Below are 26,775 nucleotides of genomic sequence, written 5' to 3'. Positions count from 1 at the left end.
TCTATGTACTAAGTTATATAGAGTTCTCATTGGGTCCTTAGGAACTCACAGCCATATAAACTGTTCATCAGGAAGGAATCCGCCTTTGACTACACAGTCTAAACAGTCCTTATGTGTGCTGCTCTGTGTAATAATGTTGTTTTTGTGGACCATCAACTTAATATTGCTGTTCCTTCTATAGGAAGGAAGAACCTCTGGAGATGTTTTTCAATAATGATCCTGTTACAGTCCCAATGATAGAAAGAAATTCCAGTGACCCTCCTGAAATGGACACCAGTGACCTGAACTCATTGGTTGAAGAGGCTGTGCTAAGTTTTCATCACATCAGCTATCAGGAAACAGTTCAGAGTAGCTTTGCATGTTGTAAACATGCGTGTATTATAGAAAGACTGTCAAATATCAGGTATGTGCATGAAGTAGAATCCACAACATTGAACAGCTTTTCAACAAACACAAGCTTTCTCTATTATCGACAAATTGTGTGTGTTTATGTGTATATGTATATATCTGTTTATGTGTATGCATAAGTGTATGTGTTTATATATAAATATATACATACATACATATATATATATATATGTTTGTGCTTAAGTGTATATGTGTGTATGTTCACATGTGCAGATGTGTGGATACTATGACACACCCATAGCACAAGGCTGTCAGGGGGAAACCCTGAGCACTGGTCTTCACCTTCTACCGTGTGACAAACAGAGTCACTCATTGCTCACTGCTGGTTATGCCAGGCTAGCAGACTGCAAGAGTCCTGAGATTCTCCTGCCTACTATAGCTAAGTTTTCTATAAGAATAAAAAACTATGCCCCTTTCAATTTGAATATTCACTACTCTGAATTAATCAATCAGATTCTTTGGACATAATTTGTGTTTGTGCTATACCTATACATCAATAAATAATGTCTTCTACTTGAGGAATGTCTCCCAACTTTAACTGAACATATTCTGATCTCTTTATCAGGGAAGGAAATCATCATTTTATCGGTATATATTTAGTTTTTCCATTTTGATTAAGGTAGTGTTTTGTTTTTTGTTGTTGTTTTCAGTGTTAAACTTTGCAACTCTCTCCTGTACTCTTTTGTCCTTCTAATATTTGAATTTCTACTTAAGATGCATTGATTTTGGTTTGATTCTATTTTAGTGGTAATTACATTGCTACTGATGTCTCATGAATTATTGGTTTCTTGTGACAAGGTCTATGAGACAGCAAGCAGAGTTATATGAAAATATTAATCATAAAACAGTAGTAGGAAACTGTTATATACTAGGCACATAATGACCGTGTGTGTAATGGAGTCTTCATGAGAAACTGCTACTTGCTTCAAGGAGCACTTATCTTAGATGCACCACATACAACAGAAGACAAGTCTTTAAATAATAAACAGAGGTTTTATGATACCTGAGGCACTTTTGATTAGTTTCTGCTAGCAACTGACATCTTTGATAAGTAATAGGCTCCTAATAATGTTTTAATTTTATGAGTTTGCACTTATTTTCTGTGAGCAATTTTATCCAACTTCAATATCATGTTCAGCATAGACTCTTAACTAATATAATTTCCTTTACATAAAAAAATCAACCAGTATAAATTTGTGTTTACAGTGGGATCATGAAACCTGGCCTCAATGCAATTATGGGACCACAAGATGGGAGCAGATCTTTGTGAGTATAATGGAAAGCATATAAAAGCCCTTTGTTGTAGTGATATTTCACTTGTATTTTAATAAATAAAGCTTGCCTGAAGATCAGAAAAATAAAACAGTCATACTGGCCAGCCTTACAGACTAGGCAGCAATGACACACGCCTTTAATCGCAGTAGCCACACTAGTCTGTCATAGAAACTGAGCAGTAGTGGTGCATGCCTTTAATCCCAGCCCAAGAAAGGATTATAAAACAGGAGGAGACAGCTCTCATACACAGTCTCATTCTGAGATTTCTGGAGGCAGGATCACCATTTTTGGACTGAGGTTGTGTAGTCATATCTAAGAGTTCTACAATATCCCAGAATGGAGTATAACAAAGGTTTATTTATTCGGGGATAAACTCCCAGTATGGGTAGCAATCTGCAGTCTTTTCCCTGCGTTGGGTACTGGAATCAAATCCAGCAGAAAAAGATGAGGCCGCACTTAATTTTTGTCTGCACTTATAGTGCAGGAGACCACACCCAAAGTGGGCTGGTATCTTAAAGGCTATTGGCTGAAGGAGTTTGCACAACAGGTTCATGTAAGACTCAATGATTGATTGATTTTTTCTTTTCTGGTCTTCAGGCTGAACGCCAATATCTGTTTCTGAGTTTTTATTACTTGTGCTCCGCTTTGTATCCAGTTTCTGTGCTGTGAAGATGAGTTATTTCAGTACTGAGTGAGTGTATCTGTGAGTGTGTATGTGTTAGTCTGGTCCTGTGTGCTGTGGGTAGTGTGCAGTAAGGTGCATTCTAATTTTACAGCAGGAGCAGGAGGTCTTACTAGGTCACTTTACTGCTAGCAAATGACAGTGATTGGCGTATGGTGTTGGGTCATATTATTTCTTTTGGGTGAGATAGTATTAAGATTAGAATGATGAAAGAGCAGTTTCGTGAAGACAAGAACCAAGCCTAATTCTCCATCTACAGTAGCACATTACCTGTTTGATTCCTTAAGGTCAGATGGCAGGGAGAGGCAGTCATACAGACCATGCTTTAAATTCATAGTTTTGGGCTGTATTAGAACACATACTGAACAGAAAGAAGTGTGTGTGTGTGTGATATTTCAGCCTTTTGATATGCAAAATTTTTATTCTGAGTATCTCAAAACTGATAGCTTTTACTGAAGGAAGGAAATAAACCACACAATATATGTAACCCTTGTAGGTTATTAGATGTCTTAGCTGCAAGGAAAGATCCACGTGGATTATCTGGAGATATTTTGATAAATGGAAACCCTCGACCTGCTAATTTCACATGTACTTCTGGTTATGTGCCACAAGTAAGTACTGTTGAGTTTGTAATTTTAGATTGCCCCTCATTCTGTGTGATTGGATTCTAAGCTAATAGACTTGTGTTTCTCCAGTTCATTATATGACACATTTAAAGGCCATACTTTCTCTACACTGGCTTTTTACAATGACTCATTACCCTGAGGATGACATTATAAAATAGGAAGATGTGGGGAGATTGAAGCATGACATCTACAGCACAATATTAGTAATTGAAGGTGTGATTTAATTATACAGAGTGCTACAGTTGTCAAATTTTGTCCCTTCTTCATCCTTCTTCACTGCTTAGATGTTTTCTGCAAATAATTGGAGGTAGCCATCACCAAAATCCCTGTGCTCTACTTGGAAGAAAATGGGAAGGGGTGAAAATGATTGCCTCAGGTTCTGTATTTGAAATTAGTAAAATTGAAAGTTTTTTTTTTAAGGAAAGTATTACCTTGTGTATATTTTATATGAGGAGTATGTTGCATTTGTTAGAATGATTGTTTCACTGATCACTATATTTAATTGAAATTCTATTTAACCTTAAGAAGGACATGGTGATGCACACGCTGACTGTAAGAGAAAACGTAGAGTTTTCAGCAGCTCTTCGACTTCCAATAACTGTGACAAGAGATGAAAAAAGAAGGCGAATTAATGAGGTCCTTGAACTTCTGCATCTGGATAAGGAGTCAAATGTCAAGGTAATGTGAAGAAAAGTCTGGAAAGACTCAGCTGACAAGGAGGGGAAAAATACATGTGTGGATTACATGACCCTCTGTCAGCAGTTCCATATAATGTATGTAGTCACACTGACTGCTCTCTGTGTTAATCAAGTGACTGGTTACAAGATTTAAAAGAAAATTTAGCTGGGAAGCCTTCTTAACAATGGCTAAACCTGGGAATGGAGTGTGATTTAGCAAAGAAGAGTGCTCCTCACATGGCCGTTTCCTAGTGCTCCTCACATGAGCCTACTCATCCCTCAGCCTTAAACTCTTGACTTTAGAGAACTGGACAAGTGCTTTCTTCAATTTATTGTCACTTCCCCTAGAGGACTTGTCCCTCGTTGTTTCAGAATGTGCTTCTGGACAGACACAGGTTGTGCAATGGAGAACTCTGGCTCTGTGTTCACTATGCATTTGTTTTCCTCCATGGTTGTCCTAGGTCTCTTTAGCACTTACTTCGTACTTGTGTAGCGCATGTTATTTTCTGTAGCCTTTTTTCTTGTGCTTTTATTTTATCCTTACTTGTGGTTACTAGTTTTCACTGTCAGCTGAATACAGTTTAGTATCACATGGAATCATCTAGAAGAGAGCCTCAAAGAGAAATTATAGTCAAGTTGACTTGTGTGCATTTCTGTGGGTAATTGTCCTGATTAAGTTAAGCGATGTAGAAAGACCCAGTTCACTTAGCCAGCTCTATTTTTGGGATTTGGGTCCTAGGTGTTGTGAGAATAGAAAAAGTGAGTTGAGCACTGACAGGCATCTGTGCATCCATCTTCTCTGTGCTCTTGACTGGGTGTAACCAGCTGCAGCAGCTTCATGTCTTGCCTTCCCTACAATGGTCAACTGTACTTTTCAATTTTGTACTGAAATAAAACCCTTTGCTCCCTTTTTACCTTTAATCTGAGCAACTGCCCAGACAGCTAGGATGTACTTCTGCCCTCATTCCCTGCTTCTTTATATTATGTCATACATATTTTAAGACCCTGTGTAAAGTTTTATAGGTACAACCTTGGGCAAGTGTAGCAATAAAGAGGCCAAGTGACTCTTCCTGTTGAGATTTGTACAGGATCAGGGAAAGCAATGGGCAAGTGGTGAGCTTCACAGCTGAAGGTTGTAATACCTAACTAGTTTCCTACTAACATATTTAAAAAGAATATTTTATAGTATTTCATCCCTGAATACTTAATTTTTATCCATGATAAATAAGGACGTTTGCTTATCTTAACAATTCCATCCTTAACTATCAAAATGAAATAAATCCTGATATCCCCAGCCCTGTCAGGTTATAACCATTCACATTCCTCAAGTGTTCTTTTGTATTACATTGTTTATAGAACCTGATTAAGTACTGTAATTATTATATGCTTAGAGATTATAATATCATGGTACCTTCTTTCTTCTTATCTGTTCCAAATCATCCTACCTCTCACAGTGACATCAACACATTGCGAAAATTGTGTAGAGATGTTTGCTGAGGAGACATTTGTATATATGGATTAAAATAAACTCCCTAGAATAGGATTCTCATGGATTAAGTCCTGTGGTGTCTCCTCCTTAGAGGCAGTGAGGAATAGGGAAGTACAGGCTATTGATTCCCATAATCCTTCTCCACAGACATTCATGAGATGTTCATCTAGTTGAGAATAATAATAGAAAAATTGTTAATTACCGCACTTTCTTTTTTCCTTAGTGATGGAGTTTTGTGTGCTTTCCTCTGTTTATTTACATGGTTTTGTACTTATAATAAGGTATTTTTTTGCTTAATTTTTACCAATAATTAGTCATTGTTCTTAGTTGCTTACTTGTTTATAAAACAAGGATAACAAACAAATATTTATTAACTTCTCAAAAGTAATGCAGTGGAAGAGATTTCAAGATTTTTAATATTATTTCTTTATGATAGCTTTCAGGAAAAGGTGTATGTAGTGGGAACACACGTATGTGTGTGCATGTGTGTGTGTTTGTGTGTGTGTGTGTGTGTGTGTGTGTTTGTGGGTGCCTGAATGCCATAGCACACACTGGAATGTCATATAATAAATAACTTGTTCAAATCATGAGAGGAAAGTAATTACATATATCTGAGAAAGAAAATAATTTTACCTCAGTAATTAGGAAGTGCAATCAAACGACTTCCAAAACATGCAACAAATCACAGAGACAATTGGCTATCTGGACAATAACCCAAACTCACGTTTGCAGTGTTGAAGCAACCAATTTTGCCTAAGTCCTAACGTAACTGACATACCATTTTCAAAGGCAAGAAACTTTTCAAAACTATCTTACCCTGTCTTGGCAGGATATGACAGTCCTGTTTTATCCATTTACAGATACTCTGTATCTGTCAGTAGTTGAGGTATGGGCATTTCTTTACCCAAAGGCCAGTTCTGCCAAGAAGAAAGGCTCCAGGTGGAGTGTCTTTGGTGTTCAACATTCTCTCGGGAGTAGATCGGTGTTGCCAGGAGCAATTGTGTTTAACTACCATGAAACTCTAAGTTAGATTAAAGGCCATTTCTACAGCTCTTTGAAGAGGTTGAAGATTATCTATTTATACTGAACATAATCTCTATTCATCTAAAGAACCTGATTAGTCTAATTATAAATGACAAACATAGATGACTATTGATCTAAATAATTCTCAATACCTATCTAACTTAAAGACTAAGACAATAAACAACTCTGTAATAAATGAGGACAATGTGACCTCCAAATATAAACAATGTACAAGTATACATTGCAATATGGTATATATATCTATATCTATATATCTATATATATATATATCATTACATAAACAATATATAAGTATCTTAATCAGAGGTAGAAAAGTACAATGCAGTATGGTAAATATACATATATCAATACAATCTATATATATCAATACATAAAAATGTTTTAAGCAGAGGTAGAAGCATGCATGCATACAGTAGTCAATATAATTTAACTTTGTATCAATATATTTGTCTAAAAACAATAGCTTACAAGTACCAATCTATTATCCCATCATCCAATTATCCCTCTTTTTCCCCCCAAAAGATCCCTGAGCTTATAAAATTCCTCCCCCAATCCTCAACTGTATATTAATTAAAATCAACCCCTAAATTATGTCCCTAAACCCAAGGACAAACTTTACTGGGAGAGGGGATGTTATCCTCTATAATTATTTCCAGCTGTCATGGGGGTGACACTCTTTCTGGGGGATCCTGTGAAAGTAAAATGATGGTTAAATTTCAAGATCAATGTCTTTTAAAATTGCAAATAGTCTCTGAATATTTTGGAGGTCTGGCCAGAATGTTGTACAAGATGTGCATCATTTCAGCTAACCAAGTTGGAACCGTCTTGTGCAGCTGGTACCCAAAACAGGTCTTGTAGTAGCACTATCAGTATCATGACGTCATCTCAACCAGGTGGAGTTGTTGTTATGGGGCCCCATCTTCTTCCTGGAAACTTCAAATGTCAGTGCAGGAAAAACTCATTATTCATTGTGGAAAACTTAAACATTAATTATATAGACATATACAGACATACATATATTCAATGAAAGGCATGATAGATGTATTCAGTGAAAGGTATGATAGATATGAAGAAAAGCAAAGATGTTTTCTAAGCTCATATTTCTTTCTGTACCATATCATGGCTCTTGACATGAGACAGAAACTCCAGAAACTCTGGGTTTTTCTCTTAACAACAGGCTTGGAATTAGAGAGGGACTGAGCAAGAGTCCAACTCTAAAACCAGCTCTATAAATTTAGAAATATAACATAGTATATCTTAGGTTTTTATACTTACAGAACCTATTCAGTTTTCTTGATAGTCCCTATTGGGTAGTTATTTTTCCATCTGTCAGTATTCAAACATCCAGGTTCCCTTGAATTTTTCAAAGATGAGTGTTTTCCTGCGGAGATAAGAACAGAACCCTGCCCCCATTCTATACATTTTTCTTACCATCTGTATGATTATGATCATTGTGGATGAGCTGTCATTTCTCTTTTCCAAGAGGTTTCTCCTCTTCAAATCGAACCTTTATTAATTTTGAAGGTATCCACAATTTTTCTTCTCCTGTGGAAAGAAGAGCAAAACCCTTTCCGCAACATAGCACATCTCCTAGCTTCTGTTGATAGGTCAGCACATCTTTGAGATAAACCGGTTGATTTACTTCAGCAGACTTTTCCATTATCCAATGTCTATCTGCCACTGTTGTTCCTTTCTCATTAGCATTAAGAAAATTCAAGGTTATTAAAGCATTATGCAATCTATTTCTGGGGGTATTTTCTGTCCCTTTCTGTTTGTTCAGCATATCCTTTATAGTACGATTTGATCTTTCAATAACTGCCCGACCTGTAGAATTATTTGGTATACCTGTAATGTGTTTTATATTATAATAAGCAAAAAAGCATTCATTTTCTTAGATACATATGCTGGACCATTGTCTGCTTTTATTTGTGCAGGTATACCCATGATGGCCATAACTTTGAATATATGTGTGATTACCGAATCAGCCTTTTCTGAGCTCAGGGCATATCTCTAGGGGTAAAGGTAAAAACAGTTAGTTTCTTGGGCTATAATCTTATATTAATTGAAACCAAGGTGAATGGTAAATACAGAATATTAATAATTTGCTAGGTTAGAAAAAAGGGCCAGTAATTAACAACTTCCTGAATCTACTGTTAGAGCAGATATATTGCCTCCAGTTTTGGGCTCCTTTCTTATCAGTGAGTGCGGTCAATAAAGAAACTTGTCGGGGGTTAGTTTTATGTAGATTTTTTCTATGAGAATGAAGGTTTGACTGAGTGAATGCTTTTCTGTCAGGCTTCATAGTGTGGGGGTGGTATCCTGTTGCCCTACAGGAAGAGTCAGGTTTACACTGCTGGGAGAACTGTTATGATCCCACAAGGTTTCTACAGAATTAAAGTGACTTATCCAAAAGACAGGAGTTCCCGAAGCTCTACAACATGGGTTCTTCATAATATTATATTTTTTGTGAAATTGTCTAATGGTCCGTCAGCTGTACTTTTGCTGTATAATGCTTGTGGGCTCACCACAGCGTACTCACTAAAGCTGTTTCTCAGTGCAGCATTTTAGAAGCTCCTTACTACTGAGTACTTAATTAATTTTCATCCATAAATACAAGGACATCTGCTTTCCTATTATAGCACAAGTGATAAAAAACCAAGAGACAGAAATTAGGATTAAACCTGAAGGTCAGAAAAGCAAAACAGCCAGCCACAGACTCTTCCCTCTACCTCCCTCTGAAATGACGATCCTGCCTCCAGGAATCTCAGATGAGACTGTGTGTGAGGGCTGTCTCCTCCCGTCTTATATCATTCTCTCTAGGGCTGGAATTAAAGTTGTGAGCTACTACTGTCCAATTACTGTGGCAAACTAGTGTGGCTGCCGGGATTAAAGGTTGTTTTACCATTGCCTGTTCTGTAAGGTTGATCAGTGGGACTGATTTACTCTCTGATCTTCAGGCAAGCTTTATTTATTAAAATACAAAGGAAACATTACTCTAAGCTATAAACTCTATTCTTAACTATGAAAATTAATGATTTCTTTATATCCTCAGTCTTGTCCTGTAGTAATAGGAGGGGTGGGCTGCTTCTTGCTGCCTGGTTGGCTTTACCTGAAATAATTACACAGAAACTGTATTAATTTAAAAACTGCCTGGCCCATTAGTTTTAGCCTCCTTTTGGCTAACTCTCACATCTTGATTCAAATCATTTTTAATAATCTGTATGTCACCACAAGGTTGTGGCTTACCGGCATGAGTCTAGCCAGTGTCCACTTTGGGAAGGGGAATCATGGTGTCTGCCTGACTCTCCTTCTTTCTCCCAGCATTCTGTTCTGTCTACTCTGCCTATCTAAGCTACTGTCCTATCAAAGCCCAAGGCAGTTTCAATATTTGACCAATGAAAGTAACATATAGACAGAAGGTCGACCTACATCATTGTCCTGACCACACTCGTCCACATTCCTCAAACATCCTTTGTTGTATACTGTCAGTGGAGCTTCATCATGGTTTTGGTTATCATCTTTGGAAAGAATTGTTCCCTAGTTCCGTGTCCCCAAAATCCTTGCTATTTCCTCTCACCTTACACATGACATTGGGTGGTACAAAGACTGTGCCAGTTTGACCTGTAGACTCTATGACCTCTTGAGTTTGTCTAGAAGGATGAGTCCTTAAATCTGTGATGCTGAATAATGTCAATTCATGAAGTCTTAAGAGAGCTGAAAAGACCCTAATATGGAAACATGAAAGTGTTGAAAAAAGCAGTGAGTGTATCTGTGTCTCTGTGTGTCTGTCTATAAATGTGTATGTGTGTGTATATCTGTGTGTGTGTGTGAGTGTGTGTGTCTATGCATTAGTATGTGTGTGAATGTGTATTCAAAGGTTGTAAAATAAATACTAAATTTCTAGAAATATTACATCTTCTCCTGTCCTGTCTTCCTCATTGCTCAGAAAGAGAATTCACCATGCCAGCTTTTGAGTGTGATAACTCATTACCTAGAATATGTGACTTGATGAAGAAGAGATAGTAACTGTCATTAGCATAGGCTTTATGTCAAGTCTGTCCTGAGCCTCTTTCTGTTCACTTGGAAAAGAGAAACCATCTTTTTCTCCCAGGTGCACATATTTTTGTTCCTCATCATATTGATATAACAAAACTTTTTATTGCTTGAACAGGTTTGTTCAACAAACAACATTGACTGTTGGTGTTCTTGTTGATGATGGTGGTCATTGTTGCTTTAGCCTAGATCTAAAGAGCTCAGGAAAAGGACCAGTATAGCCATGGAGCTGGTCACCCAGCATCCCATTTTGTTCTTGGATGATCCCACCACTGGCTTAGACTTGAGCACTTCTACTGATGTCATCTCGATCCTGAGAAGGTAAGTGCTGAAGGAACATTAAATTTTATTAAATTAATGTGAAACAGATACTTAAAAGAAATCCCACAGTAGCTCAGAATTGAGAAATAGATGGTTATTTATTTAGGGGAAAACTCACAAATCAGAATTCTCTGCTTAAATGGAGAACAGAGATCAAACCCAGAAATTCAGCAATCCGAAAAAGCAGTCAGGGAAGAAAGAAAAAGGGGAAGATGCAGGCTCTGCATCAACATTTATAGTATAAGAGGCCACGCCCCAGTAGGTGGGTAACCACAAACTGTAAGTTTTCCTACAGCATCTTAATACCTGACCTCATGTGTGTATTTTTGGTGCAGGAGATTCAGAGGTAGGCTACAAAATTTCTTCCTTGTTTATTGGATGGGAACTTGAATTAACAAGGAATGCACATCAAGAACAATGAGACAAGAGCATAGGGAAGATGGCTGTGGTGAAGGTGGAGACTGCTTTAAATAGCATGTCCCCATAGCACACAAGCATTGGTCAAGAGAGCTGGGGATGTGTGGGTGAGATCTGAACAGAATGCAGATCGGAGGGAAAACTTATTTATTCTGAGGCAAAGCATGTTTGGTGTGTCTGGAACATTAGAGAGACAGGGTGGACTGGAACCTGGTGGCCCGAGGAGAGGGAAGATTACTAGTGCACAGCTAAAGACACCACAGGCTGGGTGACTTGGTAGAAGTTACATTTCTTACAGTTCTGGATCCCGAATGCCAGAAATTAGGGTATCTATAGGCTGTGTCTTCTGAGGCCTGGGTCATTGGGTTGTCAATGATGTCTCCTTTCTATGTGTCTGTGCCCTGATCTCAAAGAGACACCTTTGCAGTAGGGAACACTAGTATTCTCAGTTAAATTTAATTACCTCTTTAAAGACTTTATATCCAATTAGAGTCACATTCTAAACTAAGTCTTAGATGTAAAGTATTCCACAAATGAGTCCTTGGAAGCAAACAATTCAGCTCTCCACCTTTACAACTGAATGAAAGAAGCTGTTTGGGTTAGATGTAGATTACCTACACCCTCTGGGCCACTGTAAGGTCTAAGGTTTTCCATGGCAGGGCATGTGGGAAAGCTTCTGAGTTTAGTGCAGAGCAATGCATCATGGAGGAGACTGGGCATCTGCACTATGGGGTGTAAAATGTCAGCAGGAGGCTGAGAGCTTGTGGTTCCCTTGCTAGGAAATGGTGGACTATAGATAGCTTAGAATATAGACTAAAGAGCATTGTCTCTGGCACTAGCCTTGGATGTGATGTGAGGAATGATTGCTAAGGTCTGGATCCTGATCCTGGGGAAGAATGAGTAAAAGAAATGGCATTTTCTTCTCTCGTGGAATAAGTCTGTGGTTGAAATATTTAGAGAAAATCTGTAAGTGTTGGGTTTTGTCCATTTTAGAAGTTAGTAGAATTTAAAATTGACTGAATAACCCCAAGAACCATTTAAGGACTATCCCATTCCCATGACCTAGGCTCCAGGCCATTGAACTTTACTGTGCTCTCTGTTTTTCCTTCCTTCCCCTTGTTCTTTCTTTGTTCTGACATCATGGTCCTTACATACCCCGTTTTATCCCTCTAAGATCCAAGATCACTTTACCATTGTGCCTTCCCAGTGATGAAGTTAACAACTGGCACCTTGCCACCTTCTATCTGCAGACATCTCCGGTGTCAGCCTCTTCCCTATCTGTCCTCTCCTGGATACTCTAAGATCAGCTTCTTGCTCACATTCCTGTGTGGAGCGCTTCTCTCTGTCCCTGTGTCTTATTCCATTGCTCTTCTTAGTGCACTGTATGGGGTCATCCCAATTATGGTTTATGCCAGAATTCTGGGAGCAGGCTCAGGCCCTGATATGTTGTGCTCTCCTTGGTCTCAACACCCCATGAAGAGTAAGTACCTTGTGGTAGAATCATCTTAATTTTTTTTCATTCTGTCTATCTATCTATCTATCTATCTATCTATCTATCTATCTATCTATCTATCAATCATCTATCTATCTCTTATATCTAACTAGTGTGTGTGTGTGTTTGTGTGTGTGTGTGTGTGTGTGTGTGTATATGTGTGTGTGTGTGTAGCATGTTTTTGGAGGTCATAGGAAAACTCAAGGGACTTGGTTTTAGCCTTTCACTCTCTGAGTTTTGGGGATGGAAATCAAGTGTCTTTACCCACAGAGCCATATTGCTTGCCTTGCTTGAATCTTGAACATCTAAACATACATGTGTTTCCTGGTTATACCATATGAAATTTAGCTTTTTGCTTTTGTGATTTATGAATAGTCTGTCAGGAAAACAATTGGCTATTAAGCCATTATTGTGCTCTTATTTCCTGTCTACCAAGGTTGTCCTGCTGGAATTCAAGGTGTGCACTACCATGCCTTGATCGCTCACTCTCCCTTTTTCTTTTCCTCCCTTCTTTTCTCCCTATCCTCCTCCCTTCCTTGCTTCCTTTCTTTTTACCTTCCTTTCTTAATCTGTTCTTTCCTCCCTTTCTCCCTCACTCTCTTTTTTTATTCATTCTGTATGTGTTAATGAAATATAGTCTTATGTAGCCTAGGTGGGCCTTGAACTCTTGATCCTCCGAAGTTCTGGGTAATTACAGTTCTATCCAGCTTTTAAAAAAACACAATTCTTTATTTATATTTGGGATTTTACATCATGCACCTCAATCACACACAACACCCAGTCACTTTCCCCATATCCACACTTCACCCTCAGCACACCCCTACATGCCTTCCAGCAGGTCACAGATGGGGTACATATTAGGTTGGACAAACTCAAAGCCCTGAATGTGTGCCTGGGTGGTAGCTGAGCTGGTCAGTCCAGGACTGATATGCCTCCATTCCCAGATTTTATAAATATATTTTCAAGGAAGTTTTATGTACTGTTTTCGGTTATTGCTTCTCCTAACGTAAGATTTGACTTCCTTAAATGGTCGTTCAGTTCATTTTTTCCTATCATGGAATTAAACCAACAATCTAATCTCAGCTTTGTCCCTCACTAACTGACCTCTTGGATTGTTGCTTGACCTTTTAAGACTTATGTTGAAGAATCTCAAGAATTTATTTGTGTAAAATAGGGATAAAACTCACTGATACAAAACAAATTAGATCCAGTTGCTGTGCCCTGTCATTCTGCCAAGGATGCTGTAAACCAGTTGCTGCTTGTTAAGAGGTCATTTATGCAGATAGGACCATACCCTAGGCCTTGCTTCCCCAAAAGTCATTGTCTAAATGGATTTAAATCCCACAAGACCTTATCAATACAAAAGAGAAAACTGTACTAGAATTGCTTCATGCTGATACTGAGCAAAGAAAATGAGGTTATTGATAAAGTGTTTATTGGGAGAGCTAGTGGTTAGGAGTGTGAGCCACATAATCAGAGCAGTGAAAACCAATTCCTGAAGAGACAGAAAGTGTGAATGTTTGAGGGAAATTGTGCTTACAGTCATAACTGTAATATTTGCTTCTCTAGCTTGAGTGAAACTATCAATCACCAGGGTTGCCTGTTCATAATATGGATTCCCTGCACTGACTCCCAGATATTCTGATTTGTTGCCTAGAGGACTGTGCAGGGATCGACATTGCCAGTAACACTCGAGTGGAGTTGAACTCCTGATGATCCACACTTCAAGATGTCCTAAACATTTAAATAAAAGCTTTGAGCTTGGATTCTCTATCAGGTGCATAACACAAGTGAGACGAGTTGTTTTTAAGAACAATTCAAGCTGAAATGGGAACAGAGAGTACAAATATTTTGTCGAGAATCTCAAGGTTCCCCTATCCAGGGACTTATGATTTTTCCTCTCTTTGAACTTAGGATGTCTAGGATGGGACGGACCATCATCTTCTCCATTGATCGGCCTCAGTACTCCATCTTCAGACTGTTTGACAGCCTCACCTTAGTAGCCTCAGGAAAAGTCATGTTTCACGGGCCTGCGCAGGAGGCTTTGCCATACTTCATATCTGCAGGTATGACTGGCTTTGCTGTGAGAGCGCCTTCAGTCACGGGATCTGGGGAAAGAACGGGGGTTCTCAGGAATACTGCTTGGCCCTCATTCAGACTTATTGTATGTGAGTTTCTCCATTTTAAAAACCTTTGGTTAATTTGGTGACAGGGTTCTGTTAGTTGTGCAGGACAGGCTTGCTATACAGGTCTCCTTCCTTTCTCCTGTCCTGTGTCATGTCTGTGTTTCAGGATTTTTACTGAGCCTCTTGTTCTGCTTCCTACTCATGGTGACCCTCTTAAATAACATGCTGGCCTCAGGCCCAGTTACCCATAAGTTGAATAGCTTTGTAAAGGCCCAGCATCATTGTGTTCTTGCTCGTGCGGCAGACGATGAGTTTCGGTTTTTCCCTAGTGTCACCTGACTGCAGAGTTTACTTAACTTAGCAGTAACTTTGCATTTCAGGTTTAGGCCATGATTGAGGGCTGTAGTGGCTGAAGTCTGGGTTCTGTGGACTCATGTTTATGCCTGCCAGGTTGTTTTTAAAAGTCAGATTGGATGATTACATACTCTTAATGGGTCATGCCATCAAATTAATCTTAGAGAAATGTGGATATTGTTATGGATTATTCTCTTTGACTACAAATACAGGTTTAAATATTTGCTGCCTTTAAAATGTGTGAGCATTTGTGAGTCTATGGAGTTCAATAAAAATTTAGGCCAAATTTAAGTGATCCTTTTACTCGAAGAGTTCATATATCTATGCCTAGTCTATGTCTATTCTATCCCCATGTCTAATCTACCTCTATGACCAGATCTTTGTCTAGTCTATTTACATGTCTAGTCTATGTGTTTGTCTAGTTGTCCTGGTCTATGTCTAGTCTATATCTACTCTGTCGATGTCTGTGTATTATCCATGTTTAAGTGTATAGGTATGTATAGCACCGATATAAGCATACACATGTATTCAATGGTCTGTGAAACAGAGATTGCTGAAATCCTATGAGTGTATATATAATAGGAAAGGGTAAGATAGTGAATGGGAGGGGCAAGTAGAGAAAGAAGTTCTTAGATTCTGCCCCCCACCCCTACTTTCCCACTCTCTGAAAGTGGGTCCTCCATTTGTATTCATGGTCTACCTTTTTGGTAGGTTATGACTATGATTCCCACAACGACCCTGCGGACTTCTTCCTGGACATCATTAGTGGACATCATTTCTCTGCTCTATTAGACACAGAAGAAGATGGCCATGAATGTAAGTGAGTCTTCTAGAGTCACAGATTTTAAACTCATTGATTTCATTAAAACACAACTATTGCCTCAGGGATCAGCTTCTAGGTAATTCTGGGTTCAGAGGGAAGCCACGGGGCTGGTGAAGATAAGACCTTTTCTACCTAAGGGGTTAGGAAGAAAGACTCTCACACATTCTGTTGATCACATCCTTCTTTATTCATCAGCCTCTTCTGATGGACTAACTGGGATGGATCTGGCTGTACAAAAGGCTATTTATCAATTGTTACATAAAGTATTTCCTCATTCCAAGGTCCCCAAACTTAATGTACATGTCTGTTTGGAGGGAGCACCAAGTGCCTTCAGACACTAGACTTTCATTAAGCATTGTTTGCAGTACAGAAATAATACAAGAGCCCTAGCTGTGCATGAAGTGTCCTCTGATCAAGGTTATGGGATGCCCACGAGGCCTTCTCAGTAAAGCAATCATTATCCTCCACATGGATTCTTCAAGGCCAACGTACTTCCAAGAAACATCTGTGTATCCTAATCTCTGTCCCATACATTGATTTTCCTAATTTCCTATGCATACAGGTGACATGTTTTTCATTCCCCTTACAAGATTAAAAGAAAACTCACTCCAGTATCCCAAGTACATTTATTTCTAAGTAACGTATTGCAGATCAACAGATCCTAAGCACAGAGAAATCATCTCTTCACAGACAACTACCTTGCTGGCTGGCAGGGTCTATACTGTGCCTACACAGAGAAAATCAGTAATTCTACTGTATATCTATGAAGTCAGTCTTACAAGGAATGCTAAAGGAATCCCAAACTGAAGCTTTGTATATAAAAGACAATCAGTCAGCTGCACTTAATCCTCAGGATGTATACATCTATTGCTAGCTTCTTGTATCAGGAGAATTGAGGACAGGGATGGCTACATGGACACCAAGACCTGTGTCTGTATCTGATAAGTAAAAATAACAAGAAAGAGGCAGCTCCACCAGTGCAAGAGATCCAATTATGTGAAATAAAACCAAATCAAAATGCCCATCATTTTATTAAGAATAATGCTCTCAGGTGGGCAGTTAGGGACATTTTTCTAATCTGAAAGGAATTACACAGGAGTAATTTTATTATGCTCAAAGTTTGGTGGCCTGAAGATGTAGCTCAGCTAGAATGCTTGCATAGCATGAATAAAGCCATGAGTTTAGTTCCAGCACATAACTGGATGTGAAGGTGCATGCCTGCAATCACTTGAGACAGAAACAGGAGAAACTGCAGAAGTTAAATGTCACCCTTGGCTTCATAGCTGCTTTGAGGTCAGTCTAGGGTACATGAGACTGTCACAAAGAAAAACTGATACATAATTTTTGTCTTATTCATGAGTACTGTCTCAGAAAAATCAGTTAAATTATTGTCTGTTTCTTGTCTTTATCCATTTTTATCCCAAATCTGGTGAACATAAAGATGTTTCTGAGAGACAGCACCAAGTCACAGAAGAATTAGCCAATATGTATGCCCAGTCCTCCTTATACAGTGAAACGAGAACTGAACTGGATCCACTCTTGGGGGAACAGAATGCAGGGAGGAACTCAGCCTTGGAGGAGATCACGTGGGTCACCCCTTTCTGGCATCAACTCTGGTGGATTATCTGTCGTTCTCTTAAAAACTTCAAGGATTTTCCAAGAACGACTATAATTAAGGTAATCTGATGAGTGATTTTAATTATATTGTGAAAAACTCACATGGAAGCAATGTGTTTCTGAGTCAGTCTACTGCAGGGCCACACTTGTCTTCTGCTCCCTTCCTTGTGTCTGTCATATCCACTCTGCCTGGCATAGAGAAATATTCAATAGAGCAAGTAGACCATGATTAACGTTTTACTTACAGAAAAAGTTTCTGGTTGTTTTTTTTTTATTCATAGAAGCTATAATGACTAATTCAAGTAGGAAATTTAATTCGGGGAGTACAAGGAGTTCAGCACACCTGGGAGCTCCTCAGACCTGTCTGCTTTATTTCATCAGTGCATCCTACAAGTTGAAAATCTAAGAATGAGTCAAGGAGAAAATGGCCTTTTTTTTTTTCCTGATGTAGTGTTTCTTGTGAGGGAATGGATGGTGACTGGATAAGCAGATAAAACTGTAGCCTGTCAGATGAGAGAATGGACTTGGAGAAGGTTTAAGTAGAGAAGGGTGGAGATGCTGGAGGGAAAGGACGGTTGTTCTGTGGTTGAAATCATGTGATGAGGAGACAGGGCCACAGAACAGCTCTGAGGGAGCCTGAGCATCGACTGCCTGAGATGAGCCCGCTGCAGAGTGCTGGTCCCTCCTCAGGAGTCCAGTGTGTGAAAGCAGCAGCTACTCCAAGAGTGCAGCTCACACACACAGTAACTGGATGAACAATGCTCTTCCCTGTCAGCCAACTGGAACAGGGAGAGGGTGAAGTTCTGCTTTTCTTTAAACTGGCCCTGTAACAAGGATCATCATGACTTAAGGTTTTCTGTTATTTTAACATAAATGTCACACAGAAATGTGGTTCTTCCGGCTCATTTTGACATCACTTTTTCAGTTATTTTTGTTTCCTGATGATGATGATTCTTCTGTGTTAGTGTTTGATCCTGGGCCTTAGCCAATAGTGAGCAATCACTCTACTGTGAACCTACATCTGTGTCCGATTCCAAACAGAACTTACAGTCATTTCTGCTCCTAGTGCGTTGTCATTTCATTCTCAGGCATTTAGTTTCTGTCGATTATTGAAAGGTTGTATACGTTGGCTGTAATAAAACACCACTTACTTCTTAACATGTGTGATGCCCTTTTCATACTTCAATGTTTCTTCCTTCCCTGTGTTTGTGAATATTTTGACCATTTGATTTATACTGGACTTTCAGTTTTACTTGAAGATTTATGTCATAAAAAAGATATTTTTATGTCCATTCTTTTAGAAAAAAAAAGATTCTATATGAATGGAAAACAGTGAGTTACATTCATCAAATTGGGTTACTCCTTATTCAACAGTGAGGCAATGTGATGGCATAAGAAGTGTGTGTGTGTGTGTGTGTGTGTACTAGGAACTGAGGACTAATTTTAATATTTGTTATTTTTTATGTATGGGTGTTTTGCCTGCATGTATAAATTCTCACAATGTGCATGTCCATAGATGCCAAAAGACAACATCAGATCCTCTGGAACTGGAGTTACATAAAATGGTTAGGGCCCATTTGGGTGCTGGGAACTGAATCTCGGGTCCTCTACAAGAACAGCAAGTGATCTAACTACTGAGCCTTATCTCCAAGTTCTGACATCTTCATTTCTGATTTATCAAATTACATAGTAGGATGCTTTCCCTTAGATCATAATATTTTACTTTTAAAACATTATCCAAGGAATAATAGTTAGAATATTTCAAATAAGTTACAGTATCATGTGGACTTACTCCTTTGCTAATGGAAGCACCTTTCAAAGTCATTTTCATCCAAAACCAGAGCAGTGCAGACTCCTTGTGATGGTCGGCACAGGTTGGGTAAATGAAGGGAGATGGGAACCTGGAGGAGCTGGCAGTGTAGGTGAGACTTGAGCCCCAGCTGATCTGCCTGAGGTTCATGGAGCAGCAGTGACAGAGGTGATGGGCAGTGGGAGCATCGAGTCACCCAGAGGATGCTGTATGAGTCCTTTGGTGACAGCAATAGTGCTGGTTCCCACAAAGCATAGACTTCCCCGAGGTGACACTGGTGAGGACCAGCTCACCCCTTCTTAGCACACAAAATCCCAATGCTAGGAACTGTGTTGTGAGTCATTTTTAATTTTGTTATTTGGTTTGTACCTGAGGGGATTAGCATTACTGTATGTTGTGAGGGCTCTGCCACTGAGCTGTCCCCTGACCTGGGTGCATCTGTTTCTAACTCTAAGAGTAAAGAAAGCCTGAATTCCCTTGAGTCACTTAAAATAGAAAACTGCACATGTTCGCTGGCACCAGAGTTGAGATCTCAATTTAGGTGAAGACTTTCTCACTTACCTGGGTTTGTTCCCTAACCTCTCCAGGCGCCTGCATTCTCTCCCAGCCTGTGTCATCCAAGTTTTAGTTCCTGAACTGAGTTCTTCATTGGCCATTCCTGCTGGAGCACTGGGAAAAGTCTCAGCTTTTCCAGGGTCTGCACTGTTAGAGCCTCAGATTGCAAAGAATTTCATTTTCAGTTTAATATACAGGAAGTCTATTGGCATGCATATTGTATATTCTTCCAGGGACTCTGGCCAAAATATACTGTTTTCCTCACTCGAGAGATCTGATTAGTAAACTATCTATTCCAAAATAATGAACAATGTGAAGAATACTTTCTACTCCCATTTGAAATTTTTCTCCTGTTTTCTTTTTGAAAGGCATTTATCATATTCATACTGATTGTGTGTACGCGTATCGCTTTACATATCCTAAAAAATGACTGTTTTGAAGTCCAGACCAGGTAAGCAAATGAGAAAATGCTGTCACTTTGTTCAAACCTATATAAGTCCATGAAAAATTCTAATTCATGACAAGAACAGAGTAAACATTTTACCATGTGATAGAGTGTCTTTGAAGACTGAATGAAGAACTCACTTTTTCACATATGTTTGTGTGTAGATAGTGTGAAACTCCACACACCACACATCACATTTTGCCTGTTTTAGTGTATGAAGTGGTTTCATGTTAGTTGTGTAGATAGTATGAAACCCCACACACAACACATCACATTTTATATGTTTTAGTGTATGGAGCCAAGCTGCTGAGTGTGTGAGAACATCCCTTTGAGTGCTGATGGTTTGCTCTTTAAGGTAGAAAGCTAGAGCTGTCCAATCACAGCCCATTGTGTTAATTGTTTGAGGAGCTGCTGTCCTGTCTCCAACTCCACTGTCCTATTTCATATCCTCACCAGCACAACACAAGGGTTCCAGTATGGGCACATGCTCACCCAGACTTATGTTCTTTCTTATTTAGAATAAGCTATCTAAGAAAATTAAATCACGATTCCTTGGGTGTCTTATGAAGTGTCTTCATCTCTGTCCCCTCCCATCTCCCTCATCTTGTACCGTCTAGTTCTCCCCTCCCACTCCTTATTCCCTCTTCCTCCCCTTCTGCCATCCTTTCCCCCCAGACCCAGGCTCCCAATTTTCTCAGAAGATCTTGTCTCTCAATTTTCCCTTCCCAGGGGGATTTATATATGTTTCCCTTAGGGATCTCCTTGTTATTTAGCCTCTCTTGTTATTTACCATATCTTAGTCGTCCTGATTAGTCATGGATTCTTTTGGTTTGTGTGCCACTTAGTTTATTGCCAACTTGTTCCAACCTGAGTCATGTGGGAAGAAGGAATCTTGAATAAGAAATGCGTCTCTCAGGCTGTCTTGTAAGCAAGTCTGTGGGACAATTTCTTGATTAATACTGGATGTGGGAGGGGCCAGTCACCTGGGAACAGTGCCACTTCTGGGCAGGTGTTTCTCAGGTGTCTAAGCAAGCAGTCTGAGCAAGTCATGAGGAGCAAACCAGTGAAGAGAAATCCTGTGTGGTCCCAACTTCCATCCCAGTCTCCAAGATCCTGCCTTGAATTCCTGTCTGACTCTCCCAGGGGCTACAACTTGTGATGTGCATGCCAGATCAATGCCATTCTCCCCAAGTGGCTGTTGATGAGGGTATTCACTGCAGCAGCACACACCCAAGTAGAACAGCTCAGAAACACTTCCTCAGTATCATTTAATAAAGCTATTAGATTATTTTCAGATTCAATATCAATATTTTTATCACCAATGTTCAGGAGGCAGAGATACTTCTCATGTTTGGATCCAGCATAGCCTTCATACTTTGTCCAACTGTATAACGAGGAACTGGGTTCGAATTTTGTGTCATATGAACTCCTTTGGCTCCACAGCATTATGGGGCTGAGGTGGCAGTCATTAAGGAGAAGGCATTAATAGAAATAATTGGATAAAGAAAATTATTCTGTGCATACTTACATGCATGTTTGAAATCATTTACCCAAAATTCATGTGAAGACTGATGTTCATTGGAGCACTATACACAATAACAAAGTTAAGGGGTCTAAGTGTCTGCTAACATATAAACGGTAAAAAAGATGTGACTCAGAATGCTGCTTTTCTTCAAAATGGAAATTTGTAACAATATAGAAAGAATTGAAAATTTGAGGAATATTATGCAAAGTAAAAATAGTTCAAGCCCAGTAAGGCAAATGTGATTTACTCACATGCGAATTGTAAAGAAATTGAACTCCTAGCAGCATAATACACATTGTCAGGACAGTGAGGAATGAAGAGACACAGATGCACTAAGAGTATAAAAATCTGTTAAACAGCACAAGTAGGATTTATACCTTTGAGATAAAATGCACAACACATTCAATCTAGACATTAGTACACATTTCAAAGTTTCTTCGAATACATTTTTAATGTGTTACTGTAAAATGTTGTATAATTGTAGTGATGGACATCACCCTATTTAGCTTGATATAATTATTTCACAAAATTTTTCATGAATCGTATTAGTTTCATACCTTAAATGTATTACTATAGATTGTCAATCTACAATTATAATATTTAAAATGTCAGGTAGAAAATAGATGTGGCATATACGGTTAAGTATAGCCAGGGCTATAAAGTTCCCTTCCTAAATTCTTGGTTTTGTTGATAAAAACATATGAAAGCAAGCAAGATGGGAATTGAGGACAATTTAGTGGAGACGGAGATGGAGAATGCACTGAGCACCAGAGAATGTGTGTGTGGGAATGAAGAGTGGAGAGAGAAAGCTGTGCATTTAGTAGAGTGGAGCCGTGAAAGCAAAACTGGCTCATTAGGAGAGGAGGAGAATCCCAGGTCCTCTGGGCTACGGTTGCTCATATGGTGCACAGGTCCTCTGGGCTACGGTTGTTCATATGGTGTACAGGTCCTCTGAGCTGTGGTTGGTCACGTGGTGCTCAGGTCCTTTGCCCTTGTTTGGTCATTAAAGGCAGGGCCACAGTTGTGACCTCACAGGCCCAGACCTTGTCTTGTAGCCCAGGCTGGCCTCAGTCTGCAGCCATCTTCATGCCTCTACCTCCCAAGTTCCAGGAGTTTGGTGATCTCACTCCCTGCTCTCCTCGCAGTCTTACCCATTCTTAGCTTGTCTTTTTCTTTCCATCCTTTTTTTTTTAATGTGGCCTTTCATAGATTGTTAAATGGATTTTTTTCTTTGATGTAGGAGGAAACTTGTCTCTAATAGGTTCACCCTCACCTGAACTGATATCTAACCACCACCGTGTACCTAGATAAAGAGTCACTGACCTCTGACTTTAGTTGAAAAGGTGTAGCAGGCTGTTAGACCCAGTCATGCCATCTGTCTTAGAGGAACCTGACGTGTGTCCAGGAAACACATAACTGCAGAGAGCCTTTTGCTCCCCTTCCTCCTGCTTACCATCCCCTACCACATGATCACCAATTATTTCTTCACAAATAAGCATGATTGAACTCCTTTTTTGAGCTCTTTGGAAATCATGCAGGAAGTTGGTTGGCTTTTTTGAGGTAGTTGTTGGACCTCTAAATGTTTCTACAGTCAATGTCTGTATGTCTGTAGTTAGTTTTTGAGTGGGGATTCCTCACTCTTTCATGTTTTCATTCTGACTCTTCTGTAAAATCAAAGTGGCCAAATGAAAATGAAAATTCCTTGGATCTTTATTCATCTTTTTGTTTCTCTCTTTATATATTGGGAATGATGCTTATGAATTTTATTAGTTATATTAAAATGATGGATTGGGCTGCCAAGTAACTACCACAGAATCCATGAATTTAAAATCAAATGTGTCTCCACACTGCAGTGTTAGAGCCTGAAGGGAGGATTCTCTCCCAGCTCTTCCTGCCTGGCCACCTTCTCTCAGACGTCTTGTATTAGACCCTGAAATTGCTGTCTTTTCCCATGATGAGGACACAGATGGCATTATGGGGTTCCACTTTCAGGATTTTATCTATAACCAATTAATTCCTAAATTATATACTCTAGGATGATTACATTATAGGTCATTATCAAATTCTTGGATTTTAAAGGACCTACTTCGATGAACAGACACTGCTGTGAAGACAGAGAAGAAAATAATTCATGGGACTCGTACTCCCTGACTTTTTAAACTAGAACAGTTCTAAATACTTATTGTATTTTAAGTGTATGAGTGTTTGCCTACATGTATGTTTGTGTAAAATTAGTGTGCCCTGAGACACACAGGATATCAGAAAGATACACTGATTCCTGCCCTAGTTTCAGTTATTATTGTTCTGAATAAACAAATAACCAAAGAGCAAGTTGGGGAGGAAAGGGTTTATTCAGTTTATATTTCCAAATTGTAATCCATCATTGAAGGAAGTCAGGACAGGAGTAACTCTAAGTCGGAAGGAATCTGCAGAGGCCACAATAGGTCCTGCTTCCTGACTTGCTCCCCATAGCTTGCTTAACCTGCGTTCTTTTAGAACCTAAGCCACCAGCTCAAGGATGTAGCCTCCACAATGGGTTGGGCCCTCACTGATCCATCAGTAATTAAGAAAATGACTTGACTGGATCTTATATAGGCATTCGCAATTGAGGTTCCCTTCTTTTAGATAACCCTAGCTTTGGTCATGTTGACATAAAACAAGCTAGCATGGGTTTCCCTTGAACTTGAGTGACAGATGACTGTGATCCACCATGTAAGTGCTGCCAACCAAACCCAGGTCCTTTGCAAAAGCAACAAGTATTCTTTACTGCTGAGCCATCTCTCCAGTACTGTTTTCTTTTTCAAAGAACTGATCTGTGTAACGTTGTTTATTCTACAGAACAAGGTGTCTTTTAAAGAACCCATCCAAATGTTGAATTTACTGTTGCTTTTGCCTCCATTCTTCCTGGCAGAGCCTACTTGCTCTTCTTGTTCACAGTCTTGCAGTGTGTTATGAGTGTGACTGCGGGAGAAGTTCACATGATTGACAGGGATCACTTTCCGTGAGTAATGTCTGCTCCAGAAGCAGGTATCAGGGGTGGGTGGTCAAACTAATTACATTCACAGTTGGGCCTAAAATGTTATGCCATGAATTACCAGAAATTCCCCTTTTCCATAACTACTTAGTTGAACATAAACAAACTATGAAATTATGGTTTTATTATGTGGTACCATGAATTTTGAAGTATGTAAAGAGTTTTGTAATAGTAATTGAAAAATGGATGGAATACCAAGAGCAGAGCTTTCTGCTGCTCAGAGAAAGTCTCAAAATTGGGGTGAGACCACTAGATCCCAGTGCTGCAGACAACACAGTATAGGGGGCTGAACATAACAGGAAATTCACCAACCCTCTCCCAAAGAAAGCTGTCAGGGGTTTCATAAAGCTTGGGTGCAGTGGACTCAGCAGCACTGGAGCTGGAGAGGGACAGCTGCACAGGAATCAGGGTCCTCTTGATGCAGGGCTGGGAAGAGCAGACAGCAGCCCAATATAAAAGAGCTGTTTATCTCCTGTGTTTTTCAAACATGGAAGAACCTTTTCCTGGTGGTCTCTGCTTAGGATTTCCTGCTCTCAAAGATGGTCAAGTACATGCCAAGGAGGGAAATCTTCAGAGAGGAGCTGAGGGCCTCGGTTAGTTGGTAGAGTGCTGACTCTGTGTGTGTGAAACCCTGTGTAAGATTCACAGTACCAAAAAACCCTGATCAGGGCTGTATTTCTATATCCCAGAATTTGGCAAGCGGGTTAGAGGCAGGAAGTTGCACATTTTTGGGTATGTAAGGAACTTAAGCCAGCCTGGACTGGTGATTCTGTATCAAAAACAAAACAAAACAAACAAAACAAAAACCAGAGATGCACTGAAGACACTGGGAGGGGAAGAGCTTGGGATTTGGAGGGCAAGACAGGGAGAGGGAGAGGGCTAGGTTTGCCATCTGGTAAAGATTCATGGTTGTAAAGAGAGATTATTGAAGAAATACTTCTGTCCTAAAGTGAGAGAAGGATGTAGTGTCCTGAAGCTGCACTGTGACTCAGAGTGACAGTGTCACCTTCTTCATAAGAACTGGAAGGAGAGAAGTCTCCATAATCACTGTCTGAGGTGAGGTATGAATGAGCTGCTCCTCAGGGACCCAGCTTCAGAGGGACAGAAACTCTGGAGAGAGTGGGCACATTGGGCTGTTTCCCTGGAGGGGCTGTTGTGTACCCAGAGTAGACAAAAGATGGGAGAGTTCTCTGGTGAGGAGAATAGTAGGGAGAATGTCATAAGGTTGTTGACCTAGAGAGACTGATCCCTTAGATGGGGACATGTGTGGGAGTCATCATGGAGTATAAAGAACACTGTCCTGTTAGGCTGCCTGTGGTAGAAGAAGTCAGTGTAGCCAGCATCTTCCCTGTGCCTTCTGGACTAATTTAAGGATGCATAATGTGATCTTTGTCTCTGTAGACATGAGTATACCAGTGGATATTACAGAGTGTCATCGTATTTCCTTGGGAAATTGCTCGGTGACCTGGTACCCAGGAGGTTATTGCCAAATAGTATATTTACTGTTATAGTATTCATCATAGCAGGTAAGTGACAAGGCAAGAGAATGTGTGTTTATTCTTAGGGGAGCGTGCTTTGGTTTGTACAGCTGCAGCGAGTCTAAAGTAGGAGAACATGAATAGAAAAGCTCATCTCACTGTGTACCATCAAAACAGGAGTTCAGAGTGAAGAAATTCTTCAAGACTTGTTCACAAAATAGTATAAAAGCCGTTTATGAAACTGTGTTTTACTAGAGATTCTGTGCACTATAATGAATGTGGAAATAACGTGCACATTTAAAACAGTGACAATGGAGCAAGATCAATTATTAGATATCTCGGCAAGGTATTTTAAAATATTTATTTTTCCTTCATTTGTTTGTTTGCTGTGTGTGTGTGTGTGTGTGTGTGTGTGTGTGTGTGTGTGTGTGTGTACAAAGTTGATCCAGTGCCTATGGAGGCCAGAGAAGGACATCAGATCCTCTGGAACCTGAGTTACAGAATGGGAACTGCCGTGTAGGTGC

At 39.6% G+C, this 26,775-nt stretch overlaps 2 protein-coding genes across 5 annotated transcripts in view; both read left to right on the top strand.

Moving 5' to 3' along the window:
* The window catches only part of LOC148121083 (ATP-binding cassette sub-family G member 3-like), a 113,624-nt gene that overhangs the window by 9,359 nt on the left and 77,490 nt on the right, over nucleotides 1-26,775 (top strand). The gene's annotated exons all lie outside the window — the stretch shown is intronic.
* LOC125395880 (ATP-binding cassette sub-family G member 3-like) overlaps nucleotides 1-26,775 on the top strand; it is a 51,785-nt gene that overhangs the window by 9,361 nt on the left and 15,649 nt on the right. For 2 of the 3 annotated variants that reach the window (XM_087908806.1, XM_087908807.1), the window contains exons 2-12: nucleotides 182-403; nucleotides 1,615-1,674; nucleotides 2,862-2,976; nucleotides 3,517-3,669; nucleotides 10,439-10,575; nucleotides 14,399-14,550; nucleotides 15,676-15,780; nucleotides 17,229-17,464; nucleotides 20,138-20,220; nucleotides 24,651-24,740; nucleotides 26,175-26,299. In XM_087908806.1, the coding sequence (XP_087764932.1) occupies nucleotides 201-403; nucleotides 1,615-1,674; nucleotides 2,862-2,976; nucleotides 3,517-3,669; nucleotides 10,439-10,575; nucleotides 14,399-14,550; nucleotides 15,676-15,780; nucleotides 17,229-17,464; nucleotides 20,138-20,220; nucleotides 24,651-24,740; nucleotides 26,175-26,299 (1,459 nt within the window). In that variant the 5' untranslated portion in view covers nucleotides 182-200. The remainder of the gene's footprint in view (nucleotides 1-181; nucleotides 404-1,614; nucleotides 1,675-2,861; nucleotides 2,977-3,516; nucleotides 3,670-10,438; nucleotides 10,576-14,398; nucleotides 14,551-15,675; nucleotides 15,781-17,228; nucleotides 17,465-20,137; nucleotides 20,221-24,650; nucleotides 24,741-26,174; nucleotides 26,300-26,775) is intronic. The other variant, XM_087908808.1, reaches the window with a different exon arrangement.

Source organism: Myodes glareolus, chromosome 8, assembly GCF_982192425.1.
Source record: "Myodes glareolus chromosome 8, mMyoGla1.1, whole genome shotgun sequence".
Lineage (NCBI taxonomy): Eukaryota > Metazoa > Chordata > Mammalia > Rodentia > Cricetidae > Myodes > Myodes glareolus.
This window is presented reverse-complemented; position numbering and strand designations above follow the sequence as displayed.